General features: G+C 36.0%; 3 protein-coding genes across 5 annotated transcripts; 2 read left to right on the forward strand and 1 right to left on the reverse strand.

Annotated features, from left to right (window-relative positions):
- Positions 1-213: 213 nt before the first annotated feature.
- Positions 214-3,195, forward strand: LOC144564925 (UNC-50 family protein). The gene is made up of 10 exons (XM_078314511.1): positions 214-437; positions 650-717; positions 867-892; positions 1,223-1,313; positions 1,420-1,515; positions 1,615-1,680; positions 1,775-1,833; positions 1,928-2,050; positions 2,634-2,705; positions 2,798-3,195. The coding sequence occupies exons 1-10, from the start codon at positions 351-353 to the stop codon at positions 2,851-2,853; spliced, it is 744 nt and encodes a 247-aa protein (XP_078170637.1). The 5' UTR covers positions 214-350; the 3' UTR covers positions 2,854-3,195.
- A 5,205-nt stretch (positions 3,196-8,400) lies between these two features.
- LOC144565594 (PRKR-interacting protein) lies at positions 8,401-9,617 on the forward strand. Its single transcript, XM_078315390.1, has 2 exons — positions 8,401-8,785; positions 9,239-9,617. The coding sequence occupies exons 1-2, from the start codon at positions 8,537-8,539 to the stop codon at positions 9,521-9,523; spliced, it is 534 nt and encodes a 177-aa protein (XP_078171516.1). The 5' UTR covers positions 8,401-8,536; the 3' UTR covers positions 9,524-9,617.
- A 1,044-nt stretch (positions 9,618-10,661) lies between these two features.
- LOC144565183 (MRG family protein) lies at positions 10,662-16,088 on the reverse strand. Of its 3 annotated transcripts, none has more exons than XM_078314860.1 (11): positions 15,663-16,088; positions 14,519-14,572; positions 14,396-14,409; positions 13,687-13,826; positions 13,094-13,129; positions 12,959-12,999; positions 12,751-12,861; positions 11,931-12,010; positions 11,671-11,840; positions 11,262-11,346; positions 10,662-10,905 (listed from the first exon to the last, which is right to left on the reverse strand). In XM_078314860.1, exons 1-11 carry the CDS (start codon positions 15,855-15,857, stop codon positions 10,830-10,832), a joined length of 1,002 nt encoding a protein of 333 aa, XP_078170986.1. In that variant the 5' UTR covers positions 15,858-16,088; the 3' UTR covers positions 10,662-10,829. The 3 variants fall into 3 exon arrangements, with proteins under 3 accessions (XP_078170986.1, XP_078170987.1, XP_078170988.1); XM_078314861.1 differs by having other exon boundaries at positions 12,751-12,846; positions 12,950-12,999; XM_078314862.1 differs by lacking the exon at positions 10,662-10,905 and adding an exon at positions 10,989-11,145.
- Between the last annotated feature and the right edge of the window lie 1,920 nt (positions 16,089-18,008).

Below are 18,008 nucleotides of genomic sequence, written 5' to 3' on the forward strand. Positions count from 1 at the left end.
ATTTAAAGGCTGAAGTGGATTATTATCTTGGGCTTCTTTGTATAAATAAGCCCAATATTGGACATCACCTGGAGATTGAAAGCTTATTACAGTCTCAAAGGAATTTGGGCCTTTACTATAATGTTTTGGGTCTAGTGTTTGATTACGGCCTGTTAACTGAAATTCAGTGTGGCGGGTTTGACTAATCCAGATCCGATAACAACCTCCCAGTAAACTAAAACATAGTAGGGAAAAGAAAAAAGAAAAATGTGTGATCCGCCATTGCCAGATCTCGAATATAGGTAGCTTCAGAGAACTAAAGAGGATAGGAGAGTAGGAAGTGAGAAGAGACCTCGAAGCGAAGGTTCTAGATGCTTCCCACTACGTCGAAAGGTCGGGCGCACTCCGCCTCCCGCCCGGCTCCAATTTTCGCTCCTTACCTCCGACGAATCATCAAGGTCCGCTTTGATCTCTCTTTAACCAATTGTTGATTGAAAAATTAGGGGACTGTTAAATTTCTGTATCATTTACCTGTTCTAGTACGCTTTTAGGAGATAACTTAGGTTATTGGGATACTGATTTGTTAATTTTGTTTGCATGACTCGTATATAAGTTCAAGTTAATTATTCTTCTCTAAACTGTCGGTGTTTATATTTGTTTCTTAAATTAGTGGCAACAAATGGATATAGAGTACACATTCTGGCAAATGCTTTACCTCTGCACCTCTCCAAAAGTTGTGTATGCATCTCTACCTTTTCTTTAGTTCACTTTGTTGGTTTTAAAACTCCTATTTGCCAATTTATTTATCTATTTAGTTCTCTTTCATGATTTTACTCAACTTCCATGTTCTTCCCCTGCTCCTCATCTGCATGGATAATGGATGCCAGCTACCAGCATACAAAGTATCATAAGCGTAAGCATTCCCCCTTTTTATTTAAATCATGAAATTTTAAATCCAACTCTTAGTAGGATGTGGCATAAATTTTTATCTCTATCATTAGGTGTGCATATTTTGCTTTGTCATGTATTGATAAATTTGACTCAAATTGAGGTGGTTATGAGATTGCTAATTGCTTGAAGCAATTCATTGTATTTAGCAATAAAGCTTATACAAAAGAAACTAACTCTTTCTTTAGTTGCAATGGCATTTTATAAGAAATTTCCTATTATGTAGGAATTCTTTCTTTTGGTTTTGGTTGCTGGCTTAATTCTTAACTTCTTTCCCTATTTTTATTTAACTCAGAAACAAAAAATCAGTGGGCTCGGGATGATCCTGCCTTTGTGGTTATCTTATGTCTCTTTCTTGTTTTTGCAACTTCGGCATACTGTGCTGCGTAGGTTTCTCCAGCTACATTATTTCATTGTTAGTTAAGTTAATTTAATGATGGATTGAATTGTTTAAATTTCCTCTTCATGTAAATTCTAAATTTGTATATGTAGGTATGGAGCAAGTTTCACACATGGTGCTTTGACTGTTTTTTCTGTAGTGTTTGTTCATTTCATATTGGCTGGAACTGTTTTGGCCACAGTCTGTTGGTAATTTATTTTCCTGAAACTTTTACCTCTCTGCTTACAATTTTGGGGTCTAAAGTACATTGGCATCTATGCTAAAAACCTAAATATATAAATTCTTAGGTTTCTGACTAATTCATATTTACGTGAGGAGCCAAATAGCCATGTGGTTGAGCAGCGCGTGGAGTGGTAAGAAAGTTACCATACTGTTAGGTACCTTTATTTTCTTATTGTCTCAAAAAGTAAACATCATACTATCCTGAGTTTTCTCAACTTTGTTCAGGCTCTATGCTTTTGATGTGCATTGCAACTCTTTCTTTCCAGCTTTTATCATGCTTTATGGTACTCATTTTCAAGTTCAAACATTATTTTTTTTCAATTATTGGCATTTCAAAGGTAGTTTCACTTACTAGTTTCATTTTTTGTTGTGTATCAGTGATCCAGTATTTCCTATCTCCTATTTTGGTGGCACACGGTTTCATACCGGTTCTTCTTTCAAATCTTCTGTTTATGGCGGCCATCTCTTACTACAATTATCTCAATTTCCTAGGCTATGATGGTATGCTTCTTGTTTGTTCTGGCATTATTTCCGGTTTTGTCCATTAAAGCTTAAAGGGAAAGTTCTAATACATTCCTATGTAAGTTAGGAAATGTGCCATTTCCTCCTGCATTTTTTAAAAAAAGAAAAAATATGACATACCCCATCATCCTCTGTTTGCAAGGGAGGATATATTTGAAAGAATGGGTGGGGATGGGGTGATTTGTACTTGCCATATATTCCAGGTACATGAGACCTCAAGGTACTTTTATGTGATTGGGATTGTATGTAAACTGTTGGAAATGCCAAAATATGACCCTACCATTTTAAAGGATTTGTAGCAATAGATGTATCTTTGAAACATAGTAAACAGCACGTGTAGCCCCTGCAAGCCTGGAGTATCCCTTTGCTAACTTTAACCCCTTTAGAAGCATGGATTAAAATGAGAGGGTATTTTGGTTCTCTTATGGATATGGCCTCTGAGCTGGTTCTTGGTCTGGAAGAAGTGTGTAGAGTTTTTATTATATTTCTAGAGCTGGCTCTTTGCCATGTTATTCTCATCATCATAGCTAACAATTTTTTTCCTGTGGCATTTTTCATGCAGTATTACCATTTCTGGATAGAACTACATTTTTCTTGTATCCAATTGGACTGGCCATTATCCTTTCTCCTCTAAGTAAGCACAATCAAATTTCTTGGCATGCTTAAGTATGAATCAAACCTGACATCTCAATCTTTTAAACAATCACCTTTTTTTATTTCATACAGTGATACTGATCGGCTACAACCCAACAAGACATGTTATGAGCTTATATTTCAGTTAAAGGTTAATTGGAAATACTTGGTTAGTTAGATCTCATTTTTGTTTTTGAACTAGAAATGTTCATAGAGTATATTCAATCATGAACTTGTGAGCGAATTATTGATCAGAAGTTGACAGGGATTCAGTTTCACAATTACTAGGGTGATATTTGATCATCAAAATTGTGTCCTATAAGGGGCTGTCACTGCGCAGTTCCTTGTTGGTTTTGGGCCTGTTGTAAAGTTTAAGAGTTGTTCATGAAATCTTTTTGTTTCCTTTTCCTGGGAACATCTCAACATTTTAAATTAGTTTGTTTATTTTTAAGCAGTTACCTTGGGATTTATAAAATACAAAATTGTACCTGGAGTTTCCTTTTTTGTTCTTTTGAGGAAGCTCATTTTAATTGAAAAATGCTATTGCACGAATCCTTTTGCAAACCTGTTGAAATGTTGAACACGTTATCTTTTTAAACTGTTATAATTAAAATTTATATTAATATTATAGTAATTATATTGATCGATTCATGTCAGATATCAGTCAGGTTATATTTTCTGCCAACGAGTTAAAATAAATCAGCAAGTTCGTTATATGCGTTCAAAATTTTGCGACTTGTAAAACACAGAGACAACTAAAAGACAACAACCCTCAAATACATATAAAAGAAAACCGTTTTTTTTTTCCAGCAATCACCTAAATCTCTATTTTGGTACCAGTTCTTCCTGGTACTGCTCCGGATTTACATCGCGTCCAGGTCCAGATCCTCCTCACCGTCTTAAAAGAGGCTTTGGGATTGTACGATACTGCGATCCTCTGATTTCAAAACAGTAGAATCTCCCCTCTGATATTTATAATTTATGTCTTCTGATTACATGTCGGTAGAGAAAAAAAATGTTCTGATTACACGTGTCTGGTTGATAATCTCTCGCCTAAAGCTGCCACACCTTTCACTCAAAACATGACACCTGTTTACCCGTTCTTCTATATTAATCGCCCCTAACCTGGGTGCTTCACAACAATTTCTCATAACCTATCTGGAGATAACAGTTCCAATTAATCCCACAATTCCCCACCTGTGAACTCCTCAAGCATGGCGTCGTCAGCTTCCAACATGCAATCGACAAAGGTATCTTCATCAGATTTGTTCATTTCTCATGCATCAATGGTTATTTTAGGTGTTATGGACAACAGAAATTTTATTCTGGTCTTCTGACTGGCGTATATACTGGGTTTTTCGTACTTGTCTACAAATTATTCTCTTGGTTCCTCTTTACGTTCAATATGTGCTTGCGAGGTATCTGTTTTTTTTTTTTTTTTTTTGGAGAAAAAGGCATAATGCCCCTAGTATTACTAAAAAATTAGTATCTTACAAAGCCCTAGATTTAACTAACTTAAATTCCCAAATATAAGTAATCCCCCAGGAATAAGAGAAACGACTCAGAACTCAAACACAACTTCATCAATAGAACTAGCAGCAAATTTCTACCCTTTGTACCAGTGACTGGTACATGGTGTGAGATGCCATCAGTTCAAGTCTCAGCCCCACCCTTTAACATCACTGACCATTTTTCTACCTGCTAAAACACAAACCCTCTATCTAATCAAAACCAGTATCAATATTCTCTAACTGGTAAAGAAAACCCACAAGCAAAATTACTGCCATGGAACCCCCTTGGCCCAGAACTAGCACAGATATCAGCAACTCGATGGCTAACATTTTTATAATCAACCAACATAGTGATTTTAATCTGAGCTACAAAAGAAAACATAGAAAAAGGTAGAATCAGCATGGTTGCCTTCAAGCCCATTCCAGAAATAAAATCCATATCCTCTGGGAACCAGTTCCACTGTATTTCTTCCTCTTTTGCAAGATCCAACCAATATTTAAGCATAGCAATAATCATCATTAGCATTTATCTGACAGATTTAAGAGGAGAAGGAGAAAAGCACATTTCATTTCTAAATTTTCATAAACTCCAACTAATGGCATTAAACACTACAAAAAAAGCATGCTGTTGTGCCATGGTGAGGCTCAAGGCATATTGCATGACATCTTGAACATTACCCCATGTGTGTTGGAGGTTCGCCCACCTAGTACCACACTTCTCTGACATGGTGACATGAAACAATCAAGTGGTTTACATTTTCAATATTTTTTTTTTTCTGAAGGGCAGAAATGTCAGTATGGGTCTCCTTGCCAACCATTTTTTTTTTTAAATTAGCTCTGACCAATATTCTATTTTTCTTTAGCAACCACATCAAAAATTTTATTTTCATTGGTAATTTTTTTTCCCACCATATCAAAGCATGTTCTTGTGTCACACCCCTAGTTGAAAGAAATTCACAAGTCAATTGTAGGAAAAAAACATTTGCCCCCCATCTCCATAAAAGGGTGTCGGTTGTTCAAAGAGTTGAATCCTTTGTATGAAGTCCAATATATTGAATCATTCCTGTAAAATAGCTCGCAAGCTATTTAAAAGGTGATTTCTTTTGGGTTCTTCATGTATACCAATAAAATTTAAGCTACATGCTGTAACTTTCATTTCCAGCCTTCCAGATTCCTGCAATTGATTGAATTTTTTATTTCTTTTGAAATAAACAGAGAGTTGTTTTTGAACTAGTCAGTATATAAAGATTTCTTAATTTAACCCGTATTTACATTAATGGTAAGAATGCAAAATATCTGGATTTGTTTGTGGATTCACTTGTAGAATTAAATTATCATCGTTTCTGCATGTTGAATATATGATTTGTCTCCATTATTTGGACAATGATGTTACTTTGCTAAAGGATATGGTATGCGTGCACAGGATTCACCGGCTGAGACCGACAGTGCAAAACTTAGCCCAAACAAAGAATGTTTAGAAGAGACGCATACAGTAAAAACAGTAGATATCAGTCGGTCAGCAGGGCAAACCCAGGATGTCATAAAGCCTGTGGATATTGTGCACGAGACACCGGCCACGGAGGGTGCCACTGCAAAGAAGGAATGAAAGATGTATGGATTTTGGCATTGGTGGCAATATGAGTTGTTAGCATGTTGGATTATGTTGGATTAGATGATCTTTTTTATAAGCTTTTTCACCAAATTAAAGATTGTTTTGTCGTAGCTTTGGTTAGCGTTGGTTATGGTGAAATGTATTGCTGTATGAGTTTAAATTGGGTCAATAATCTGTGTACCTTTTGTGACGTTTGAGTAATTTGAATTTGAGATTAATTTGTGGGATCGAGGGGATAGAAAATTATGATGATTGATAATTGATATCGTGGAGAGGCATGTTCAGTTTTAGGGGTGTAATCTGTCGTATCATGTCGTGATTAGATACATTGTGATTTTTGTCCCATGTTGTGATGTGATTAAGGAAAATTTTTACATGTCGATTAAAATTGTAAGAATTGATCACTATATATTAGTTGAATGTTTTGATCGCTCACATGATATTTGATCATATGTAGTTATGTTGAATCATTGTTTTTAAAATTTAAGTTTGTTTGATTTTTTCACAAAACGCTAAGAGCAAAGAGATGAAGAGGAGATAGAAAAGAAAAGAAAAAGAAAAAAAAACTGATTCGTGACAATATGTAATGAGAAGGTGAGCTGGTGAAGGTGAGTTAGTGGGTAAAAAAAAAAATATATGGACTCTGGAAAACTCAGACTACTCAGAATAGGACAAAAGTTTATTTTAGAGTTGGACAACAACACAATAAAAATATGAACTGAAATTATTTTTCAAAATTCACGATAAAGCAACTGTCTAGTTTTGAACTATTATAGTGCAGCCTCTAAACATCCGAAATTTTTAAATATATCATAATCCCGAAAAAGATAAATCAAACCACCACGTTTTTTGAAAATTTCGAAATTTGACACGGCCGCATCCACAAAATGCAACCACTTTTCTGCAGACCGCATTTAGGAGATGCGGCCACCTTTTTTTTTCTTTCTTCTCGTGTGACAATTCAATCTGAACGAAAAAAAAGGGTGGCCGCACCTAGGAGATGCGGCTGTGTCAAAATTCAAATTTTCAGAAATCGTGATGGTTTGATTTATCTTTTTTGAGAGTATGATATATTTAAAAATTTCGGTCTAAACACACATGTAAGTCACGATACGTAAATTACACCTGTACCGTGACAAAGTTGTATAAGGTTATCTGACATGTTTAATCACAGTACAAGATTTCTTTTACGTTTTCCATGATTTATAATTTCTTATTAGAAATGCTTGATCCAGGAGGGACATCTTCAAACGTGTTAAATTTGGTCGTTCTCATATCTTGTTCATAAATGTTAATAACCGGTGGTTGTATGAATCCGCCTTCACAGGCAATGACCTTTCTTCTTTCTATTTGCTAAGCTCATTCAGGCGCTACGCGGACTCCGAATTATGTCTCTTTCAAGGAAGATTTCTTTGAGGGAGATTATACTCATTGAATGGGAAATAAATCTACTGTTATTCTAAAGAGATAATAGTATCTTGTTATTCTTATCCCGGTCATTCAAAAATTTTAAGAAAAAAAGTTTTTCATGCACGAATCTCAATAAAGATCAACGAATTGTTAACTATAGATGTGGCAGGCGAATTGTTTGTAAACGATAAATTTTGTAATTTTATTATGCGGCGGTAATATATTTTCATTATTTATAATTCTTTCAACGGTTTGATAAATTCAATTTTTTAATATCTGTTTCTTTCGTAATGAACCTCGCTCAATTAGGGCTGGCAAAAAAATTCGTAGTTCGTGATTCGATTCGGGTTTAATTCGGATTTGATTCGAGTTTAATTCGATTCGAAATGGGTTCGAATTGAAACGAACCAAACTAGGTTCGGTTCGAAATTAATTCAAACCAAACTCAAACCTAGCCTGGTTCGATCGAAATGGGTTCGGTTACTTTTATGGTTCGAATCTCATAATAACATCGGCCGTTCATTTACCTGATGAAATTAAAATTCAAGATAGAGAGTCATAATTTAACTTAGCCGACACTCCCTCGCTCTCAAATCTCAATAACCTAGTTCTCTCTCCACCTCTCCCTAACTCACTCTCCCTCTAGCTCTAAAATCTAGCTGACGCTCTCGGCGACTGGCTATCTCTCCGATTGTTACTCCTCTCTCCGGCCTAGATGACTGTCTCTCCACTCTCTTCGGTCGTCTCTTATAGTTCATACCAGGAAAACCGTCTCTGATGTATTTTTTCATGAACATTTTTTTAACTTAAAAACATTCATTTCATGGTTCATACCGGTAAAAGGAAGCCATGTGAATTTTGTCCCGCGAGAAAAAATTAATGTATAAACTAGCGGTATAACTAGGGCTGCTAAAAAATAATTTAGTTCGTGATTCGATTCGGGTTCGATTCGAAATGAGTTTGGTTCAAATGAATCAAACCAGATTCAGTTCGTAATTAATTCAAACCAATCTCAAACCTAGGGTAAGTTCGGATTGATTCGTTGCCACCCCTACGCTCGATAGAGGCAGATCATAAATGACAGGATTTACACGGACAAGATTCTAAAAATGAAAATTTGTTTTTTACGGGCTGAAAACAGTTCGGATACGGGCTTGCGGGCCGGGTGTAAACCCGCGGTCAAGTAGAAAATTTCTCGGCTTCGAAATCGCAGACGGGCGTCTTTCCAGTTCACAGAGGCGAATAGGCGATAGATCCGAAACCCAAATCGAACCCCTCGGCCGTCGACGCCTCGTCGCGATGTCAGCTCCATCGAGCGACAGCAATCCCATGCAGCTTGTGGCGGCGAGTTCTTCGTCGGGAGGCGGAGGCACAGGGAAGGAGTTGGCGCTGGTGGAGGACGGAGGCGGGAAGACGAGGAAAGTGATGCTGCGCGAGGATGAAGAGGATCTAGAGGTCAAGCTCCGACGAATCATGGAGCATGTTCCCGTCCGTGTCAGCAATACCTCTGGTAGTTCCGCCGGTTCTGGCTCAGGCGACTTCCACCAGGTTTGTAGCAATTTTAATTTGGAATAATTTGAAGTAAAAAGAATATTGAATGGTCGAGAGGTTTATGGTATCTTAGGTTAATTTGTTATTAAGATTGTTGTGCTCTAGTTGCTTAAGTGAAGTGTTAATTAGGGAATTTTTACAATTCGATAGGGTTTGCTAACTTGTTGAGGGACTGAAGCAGTTAAATTGATTTTTTTTTTTAAAAAGCAGCAGTTACTTGAATTCTCTTTCTTTTGCTGTTTCTCTTTAGTTATCTTCGGTAAAAGCTCGATAAGGTTAAGAAGATGAATAGCAAGGAATTTATAAATATACTTGATGATTTATCTTAGTCCCAGGATTCTGAGACAATTCAAAATTAGTGATAGCAGCTATTGGAATCTTCACAATTTGAATCAATCAATTTGAGTATTGCTAATGTCTACTTTTGTTATGAACAAATGCATTCAACAGTATCGACAAATGAGAAGGAAAGAACAAGACAGGGTGACACGCATGGAAACAGATTACCAAAAGAGGTTAGAGATTGCAGAGTATAACTTGCGAAGAGAGGAAAGATTAAAGGCTGCAGAGGAAAGAACAGCAAAGAAACGCCAGAAACGCCTGAAGAAAAAAGAACGCAAAAAAGAGAAAAAGAAGACCAAACTGGATACAATTACTGAAGAAGAGCCGAAGAAGGAAGATGTTCAAGTTGAACATCTAAATAGTGAGGATCCGTCTGATGACAGTGATGATTAAGGCAATGGCTATTATGTTTTTTTCCTCCTTTGCAAGCAATTTATACTGTATTAGATTTTGTAATGGATGTCTTTCATGACCTCAGTTTGAGATCTCCGAGATGTATTTTTCCCGTAGGATATTTAGCTTGTGCTATATTGAGTTTCTGTAGCTTCTCCTAGTGTTTGCTTTTGAAAGCACATCAATGACGTTAAATTAAGTAGCATAGCAATGCTTTTGAAAACAAGGTCCTTGCAATCGCATCAGACGGCTAAGCATTGCATTTTACATCTCTGTTTGTCAAGTGATGTCAAGTGGAGTAGAGATACATAGTTAATTCACAAACTGTACTTCTAACCTATTGTTTGATGAGGTGGAGAAATTTTCCCAATGAGGTGAGAGAAATTTTCCAAGTGTTAAATAGAAAATAACACAATGTCCATATTTTTTGGAAATTTATAAAAATATCCAAACTGTCAAAAAAAAAAAAAAGTAGATTGCCAGAAATCTTGGCACTCTTGGCGGGTTTTTTTTTTTTAAAAAAAAAATTTGAAAGTCTGGAGCTTACTTCCTCATGGTTCACGAGTATCGAAAAAATTGTCTATTGATCAATATAATTAAAATTGTTTATGCAACAAAATCTTTTACTAGTACAAGTTACTTTTTTTTTTATTTACAAGTATAAGTTCCTTTTTTATTGAAAAAAATATATGTTATTTTTATTTTAAATATAATATTTTTTCTGTTGAAATCAATTTTATAACTTACCATTATTTTTCAGAAATTCGAATTACAGTTTTGAGATCTTAAATGATGTTTTTTTATTTTTGCAATTCTAAGTGTGCGGAACATTTAATAAGATAAGTTTATCTTTAAAATCCATATCTTAGCTTTTCAAAAATTGGTGTAACGTTCATTTAAAGCTTCCTATTCGAAGTTATGACCAATCAAAGTTTTGGTGAAAGTTAACCCCCTCTCAATTTGAGTTATTTTAGATAAGATGCATTCGAATTTCAAATTGAATGTACGTATTAATATAAACCAAGAGGAAGCCGCCGAGATCCTTGGTGATTTGGGTATTTATATAAGTACTCAGAAAACGTGGGCATCTGTGTTATTTTCTATTTAATGTTAGATATTAAAATAAAATCTGCTTGCATTTTTGGCGGAGTAATATATTTCTAGCAGAAAAAACACGAATATTTTAAAGTTAGGAATATGTCCTAAATCAAAAAGAAACCAAGTCAAAAGTTAGCAACTTAACAACACGATTATCTCAAGTTTCCTAAGGCAAATTTCTGACTTTACAATGTTGACAATGAACTCCCTATTCTGCCTTGACAGCAGCTTTAGAGGCGTCATAACTTGAGAGGAAAAACAAGCTCTGGTTCTTCTGCAAGAACCTGTTGGTCAATTCAAAATAAAAAATATAAATAACCTTGGAAAAAATTCAACCACGCTCTATTATTAAAGGTAACCTTTCTAATTATCGTCGTACATCACTTGTGGGTATGAATGCTAGTACCACAAAAAGTTGCAAATATCAGTCAATTGTACTAGTCTGTGTGCTGGCCTCAACAACACAAAAGGGAACCACTACCAGTTGTCTGCGCGAGGGGGCTAGTTGGGTTTATTTGGCCACACTGTTATGTCAAAACATTGACATATACATCATCGACTAGAAGTAGACATGACTAATACTAAAACCCCCGAATAAAAATAAAATTTAGTGATGACAATGCAGAGACAAAACACGTACTTCAGAAGATCCAGCAACTTCTGCTGTAACTTTGTGAGGGCCTCTTCTTCCATGTTGACATGCGTAAGTAGTTCAGGCAACTTGACTACAAATGAGAAAGAGACCAAAACATCATAAGCAATGCAGGACCAAAGTAATAGGCAGACTTAAGATTCAATTTTACTATAGCACAGCCACATCGTCACCTGGTTGTTTAGAAGTTTTTTTTCAACTTTTAATTGAGTATTATGTTCTGTTGTTAACTTCTCATTAGCCATAGGTAATCAAACCAATATGCACCTTTTTCCTTTGTTTTTATCTCAATTTTGCTTGATAACTGCAACAAAGCTCTTCACAGTGCATGCATTAACAAAACTCTGGTATATGTAGAGGCACAATAAAACTCAACCAATTTAAAATTTAGACTTACCAAAAAGCCTTAACAAATGTTCAGCCCCATATATAGTTGAAGGTGAGACACCCTCCTCGACTATTTCATTGTATTGCGATTTCTCTTTGCTGTACAGAAGCAAAACTGGTAATGCCTTGTCAAAGTAGCACCTCAACCCCTTGAGAATCTCAGAAACAGATTCATTAATCCTATGGGCACAAACAAAAGAAAGAATAAAATTAGAACAAGATTGATACAAGCTGATGCGAAGATTGAATTGAATAGTTCAGAATACTAACGTGCCATCCTTCTTGGTACGATATTCTAAGTACTTCTTTAGAATGTCGTCAACATTTGGGGAGCGAGGCAATTTTACAAGCTGAAAATAGCATAATAATAACTTCATGTTTTAATCATAATAACAACGATGAATTATGTCAAGATAAAATATAAAAAGCCCAGCAAAATGAAGAACGTTAAATAGCTCATATATCTAAAACAAGAGAGTGTCTAAAATTTATCTTTAGTTCCTACATCCCGTGTACATAAAAGGCCAAAGCTACCCATATGAATCACAGTTAATTTCAAGATTAATGAGAATAAAATGGGGGCAATTTCAGCACTGATAAAGAAATCGGTAAAGGTATGAGATATATCTTGTTTTGCAGAGTTATAGATGACGATTTATATTATATAGGTGTATACAGAGAGTGGCTAAGATCAAAGTGGTAGTTTCAAGGCCATGGAACTACCAATTTGGTTATTACATTTTGAAAGTCCAAACAGTTGATCCAAACCATTCAACATGATCTCCATATTAAAATGTGCCCGGAGATAGTATTTTAGAAAACTGCTGTTTTCAGACAATTCTGAACCACTGAAAAACAGCAGTTTTGTAAAATACTTAATAAATAGTAAAAAAATTAAAAAAAATGTAAAATTTAATCTCCAAGCACAATTTAATATAGAGATCATGTTGAATGGTTTGGATCGACTATTTGGACTTTGAAAATGTAAAAACCGAATTGGTAGTTCCACGGCCTTGGAACTACCGCCTTGACCTTAGCCACTCTCAGTGTATATATACAAGATGGAGAAGAGAGAGAGACAGAGAGATACCTTACCCAACTGGGTAACAAACTCCGCATCATCAACCAGTTGCTTCTTCAGGGTCAGCGGAAATTGCAACATCAAGGGTGATTCTTGTGGTTTTTTCTCCTTCTCTTTTTCCTTTTAAGATACCAAACAAAACAAAGCATGAACATAAAATCATTGGTGGAACAAAACTGTGTTAACAAAAAGAAACAAAAAACTAAACAAGAATCACCTCGTTAGGAGGTGCACTCTTCCGCTTCTTGCCCTTTGAACCTGCATGATTATTTTTGGAAGAATGTGATGGTTAGGATAATACAAAACCAAAAGTAATGTCGCAACAACTGATGCTACTAATTAAAAGAAAAACCTTGGTTCTTAGCATCCTCTTTTTCCGGCTTTACATCTACAAATCATAATTAGAGCATATGTTATCATAAAAAACAATAGTAACAGTAACAACAATTAGAGCATACATTATATGGATAACTAATAAAGCCTGACTGGTACTCCATGGAGTTAGGCTGGGGTGCTATGGATAGCATAGTGGCCTCTATGCTACGGCTCAATATTCGAGTTTTCAAAATCCAAACGGTCGATCCGAACCGTTCATATTATTCTCCATATTAATATCTGCTTGGAGACCAAATTTTATAATTTTCTGAATTTTTTTACTATTTATTAAGCCACTTTGAAAATCGCTAATCCAACGGTTTTACTGTTTTGTGCAGCCACCGTTGGATCAACAATTTTGTAAAATACTTAATAAATAGTAAAACAATTCAGAAAAATGTAAAATTTGGTCTCCAAGCAGATATTAATATGGAGAATAAGATGAACGGTTCGGATCGACCGTTTGGATTTTGAAAACTCGAATATTGAGCCGTAGCATAGAGGCCACTATGCTATCCATAGCACCCCAGCCTAACTCTACTCCATGATATGTATGTCATTGTACTGTACCTGTTTTGGACGGTTTCTGAGACAAGCGTGACCTTGCACTCCTCTCTTGTGCTTGGCTATCCTTCGTAAGATCCTTTTGCTTACGCACATTTTCTTCGGTGAACTTCAACAAGCGGGATGCTACCACCCACTCGTCCCAGCTTATAGCATTTAATTTTGAATTAAGCTTCAAGTCAGTATCCAAATATCAAAAAAGAAACTCATGCACCCTTATATGACATGGTAAATATAAATCTATTATGCTTTAATAAAATGGAAGCTTCCCCTACACGGTAGGTTACTAATGCTCTACTCCACCCCCCCCCCCCCCCCCCCCCCCCCCCCCCCCCCCCCCCTCCCCCCACCCCTTCCCCTCCTCTTTCTTGGCTTCTAGCCTATTCAAAGTACCCGAAGTCCAGAACTACTCTTTTCCCTCTTATAACAGAAGCACACTAAGAGCCAGGAGTACAGGGCATCATTTGAAGGGCCGGAAGTAAGAATATACATAGCAACAAAAAGTTACACATATTTGGTTTATTACTCAATCTGTATTTGAGAGAATCTATGTGCAAAATTTCCTATCTTCAATGTAGTTACCAGTAAAACTTCACACCATTGCAAAATTTACAACAGATTTGGGATAATTCTGAAGTGTATGCATGAAAACTCAAGTACCATTTTAGCTGCTGTTGTTTCTACCGATTTTACCCGAAGAAATAAATGTACTTACTTTTTGTTCCAACCCTGCAAAGCAATTCAAAAAGTTAGCTACTGACCATAAACTTTTTCATGTTCATTTGCCAGATAAACCATACAAATAATTTAGAATTCAAAAGGTCTAGAAAGTACTCACAAGATAGTGAACAAAGAACTTCCACCTGCCAGCTAGAACCTCAGCTTTTTGGATCTTACAGAGAAAGAAAAGTAATATTAATTCATATAGCAATTTAGAATGCAACAAGCACAGTTTTACAAACACCGAGGAAAATTCTAATCAAGCAACTATTGAATAAAAGAAATTATGAGAAGGTGGTCAGAATAAAGCAAATCATTGTTTGTCGCTTACTTCTACACAAAATGCTTACAATGTGAATTATTAGTATTGTTGTCAGAAGTTTGGTTTGAAATATACCGTTTATATGGTATGCTACAGGTATTATCCAATGGTCTGAAACATTTATTTGAGTTCTTGGTTTTTAGGTTTGGTAACTTCGGCATTATCTAATGACTCTAAATGAATAGTCATTTCTAAATGGAAGAAACCAAACACAATCTGGAAGCTTCCTAAATTCCTACTTTCTCTGGCCAATGACAATGTGCAATACATTAGGTGCTAGAGGTAAAGGAAAGAAAATACTACTTTCTAAAATATTGTGTGCTGAGCAAAGAAAATAGGCCTAAAATCAAAACAAGCACTCAGATAACTAAAGAAGCTTCACACACTACCAACATGTGCGGTCCACTAATATTTCCCATTTCTTGTATACTGCTTTTTTTTGTTCCTTCTGACAAGAGGAAAAGGAAAAATCATTACAAATGGTTGCCAGCTGCTTTCCGCGCTTTAGGTGCTAGAGATGTTCCCGAAGGTGAATTCGCATCCTCTCCTAGGAAAACACTTTGGTTCACTGTTTCCGGCAAGCCAGTTTGCCAGTAACTTACATTTTGGGTCACATGGCTTGGAACTTGGAATTTGGTTCATAGGTGGGAGGCAAATCTGGTAAATATGGTTCTAAGCTAACTTTAATATTAAATTAACTATAATGCTTTAATTTAATAATAAGTCGTATTTAAGGCCTGGGGGTGATCTCGGGGACAAGTAACAGCATTCTAATTAGATTTTTTGTAAAAGAAGAAAATAATCTTTGTAATATAATTTCTTGTCTACAGCTAAACTCTAGCGCAACTTTCAGGTTTCAAATAACGATCTGTAAACTAAGAAACGAATTACTAGTTGTCAAATGAAGGAAACCCTAGAAGAGAAAGGAAAGTGTTTATACCTTGGCCTCATAGATGCGGGGGCCATGGAACGCAAGCACCTTCTCTCCCTCAGAGAAGGGAGCAGGATCGCTTGCTTTAGCCGAGTCGGAGCCGTCCGATTGGCTCTTCTCCTCCTCCGCCTCATCGGCGCCTTCCATCTCTTCGTCTTCTTCCTCCTTCGGCGCTGCTCCACCGCTCGGGTTAGATGTCCCCATTTCAGGTAATTTGGCTTCTTAGACGATCAAAGCGGAGCAAGGAACAGAGGATTCCTGCTACGTCACTCGTCAAGACTCGGGCGGGAGAGAGTTCAGAGTTCAGGGTTCAGACCTCTGAGGCTCAGGCGGGGTTTTGTTGTGAATTCTATTTTTTTTTCCAAAATCGTCCTCCATTTACGGTGCAATCTGAATTCCTATTTTTCTATTAATAGAAAAATAATAAATAAATATCGAAAAAAGTGACTTATTTTGTAAAGTTTCAAGATTTAAAAAGACAGTATAGTACATCTGAATATTATGGTCGATAACGTTCCGTGACCATAACGGTCTTTTTAGATTTTGAAATACCCTGTAATTCTTCACCTTTTTGGGTATATTTTTTTAGTTTACTATTAATAAAAAAATTCGGACAATCTTCTACCGTATGGTAGTTAGAGGCGTTGGATCGTGGTAAACTGGTAATCATATAATATGATAAGTAGAAGGGGGATTTTTTTATTTAGAAATAAAAAATTAATTTTCTGCCGAAAAGTAAAGGAATGGAGTTGATTTTCAAAAAAAATAGATAACATTGAGGCGGTAAACACAATGAGTTGTCTTACTCCGCATCATTGGTGCAGTGCAATGTGATAATTTTATAACCTGGCCATCTAACCTGTCATGTAAAATCCCAAAACTCTCTCACACATGACATCGTACCAATAATGGGATATGACCATTCTTCTCATTTTTGTTGTTGTTTGGGGATCGAATCTCCTGCCCCCCTGGGAGCAGGAATTTCCTGTCCCCAGAGTCACTGTTAGTGGGTCCCACCCACCCCAAACCCCAAACCCGGCCCCACCCATCCTAAACCCGACCCCACCCCACAGTGACTGAGGGGGCAGGAAAATCCCGCACCCCGGGGGGCAGGTGATCTGCTCCCTGTTGTTTGACGTGTGGTCTTTATGGTCAGATAAAAAAATAGTGACACTGCACCATTAATACGGTGTGAATTAGCTCTCCATGTTCGCACGGTCGCACCACACTATTAATGCGGTGTTACAACCCTTCCTTTTTCAACAGAAATCTTTTTTTTTTTAATATAAAAACAATCCAAAATGGAGAGCTGATATTAACCCAGTTTTTTTTTTATTAACATATCAGTTGCAAAAATTTCAAAATTATAGACAAATTAAATAAGATTTTTAAATAATATCGATATTATATATGTTATATTTTTTTTCATTATCTTTCCAAATGAATAGACAAGTTAAATAGATTTTCATGGATAATCGTCCAACAGTCACCGCTTGGAGAGCGAATTTTATATTTTTTGATTTTATTTTACTATTTATTAAATCACTTTGAAATAGCTGATTTAGCGGTGCCTTTTGATTTTACTGTTACCGTTGAATCAGCGATTTTCAAAGTGGCTTAATAAATAGTTAAAAAAATTTTAAAAATATAAAATTTAGTCTCCAAGCACATGTTAATATGGAGAACAAGATGAACGGTTTGGATCGGTTATTTGAACTTTAAATCCAGTGATTTATAGTTTAATGTACAAAAATAGTTATGTATTACAATGTATGATAGCCTTGCTCATATATATATATATATAAGGTTAAGAAGACTTAATCCGCCATAAAAGAAAAGGTCGAGCAAGTACACTTAACTTTGTTGCGCAGTTAGGCAGGTTTATGTGTCAACTATTATTGCTGCATGATGTTAGTTATTGATCTCCTAATTGAAATAATTTAATGGAAAAAGGGTTCTCTAGTCAGATTCCATTTTGCCATTTCCCCGTACAGATAAGGGAACGTGTTTTATCCAAATAATTGAATGTTTATTTGACGGGTCGAGTTGTCTGTTTTATTTATCAACGCAAACGCTATTTCTATAGTTAAGAGTCTAACACATTAACATTTTCTATTTTTTAAACTGATGACTTGGATGCCTAAATTAATATGTTTATAGAGCTTGTCTAAAAATATAATATAATTACTCGATTGACATTTCATACAAATAAACACTACTGTTTAACACTTCAAATATCATATATCATACTGTTTGCTCACGTATGCCGATTTCGTGCTGCCTAACGGTAAGTCGGTAATACGTTTACTTCATCTAGCTTTGACACGGGAGGGTGGATATACAATGTCTAGAGTT

The sequence above is a fragment of the Carex rostrata genome, chromosome 14, assembly GCF_964058835.1.
Source record: "Carex rostrata chromosome 14, lpCarRost1.2, whole genome shotgun sequence".
Classification (NCBI taxonomy): domain Eukaryota; kingdom Viridiplantae; phylum Streptophyta; class Magnoliopsida; order Poales; family Cyperaceae; genus Carex; species Carex rostrata.

What these genes read in the sequence shown, in the direction of transcription:
- LOC144564925 (XM_078314511.1), top strand. Translation starts at nt 351, where the DNA reads ATGCTTCCCACTACGTCGAAAGGTCGGGCGCACTCCGCCTCCCGCCCG. An exon ending in TGCACCTCTCCAAAAGTTGT is followed by an intron (nt 718 to 866) that starts GTATGCATCTCT and finishes AATGGATGCCAG; the next exon opens with CTACCAGCATACAAAGTATC. An exon ending in ACTTCGGCATACTGTGCTGC is followed by an intron (nt 1,314 to 1,419) that starts GTAGGTTTCTCC and finishes TTGTATATGTAG; the next exon opens with GTATGGAGCAAGTTTCACAC.
- LOC144565594 (XM_078315390.1), top strand. Translation starts at nt 8,537, where the DNA reads ATGTCAGCTCCATCGAGCGACAGCAATCCCATGCAGCTTGTGGCGGCG. An exon ending in GCTCAGGCGACTTCCACCAG is followed by an intron (nt 8,786 to 9,238) that starts GTTTGTAGCAAT and finishes TGCATTCAACAG; the next exon opens with TATCGACAAATGAGAAGGAA.
- LOC144565183 (XM_078314860.1), bottom strand. Translation starts at nt 15,857, where the DNA reads ATGGGGACATCTAACCCGAGCGGTGGAGCAGCGCCGAAGGAGGAAGAA. An exon ending in TCAGAAACCGTCCAAAACAG is followed by an intron (nt 13,130 to 13,686) that starts GTACAGTACAAT and finishes TATGATTTGTAG; the next exon opens with ATGTAAAGCCGGAAAAAGAG. An exon ending in CGTACCAAGAAGGATGGCAC is followed by an intron (nt 11,841 to 11,930) that starts GTTAGTATTCTG and finishes TTGTGCCCATAG; the next exon opens with GATTAATGAATCTGTTTCTG.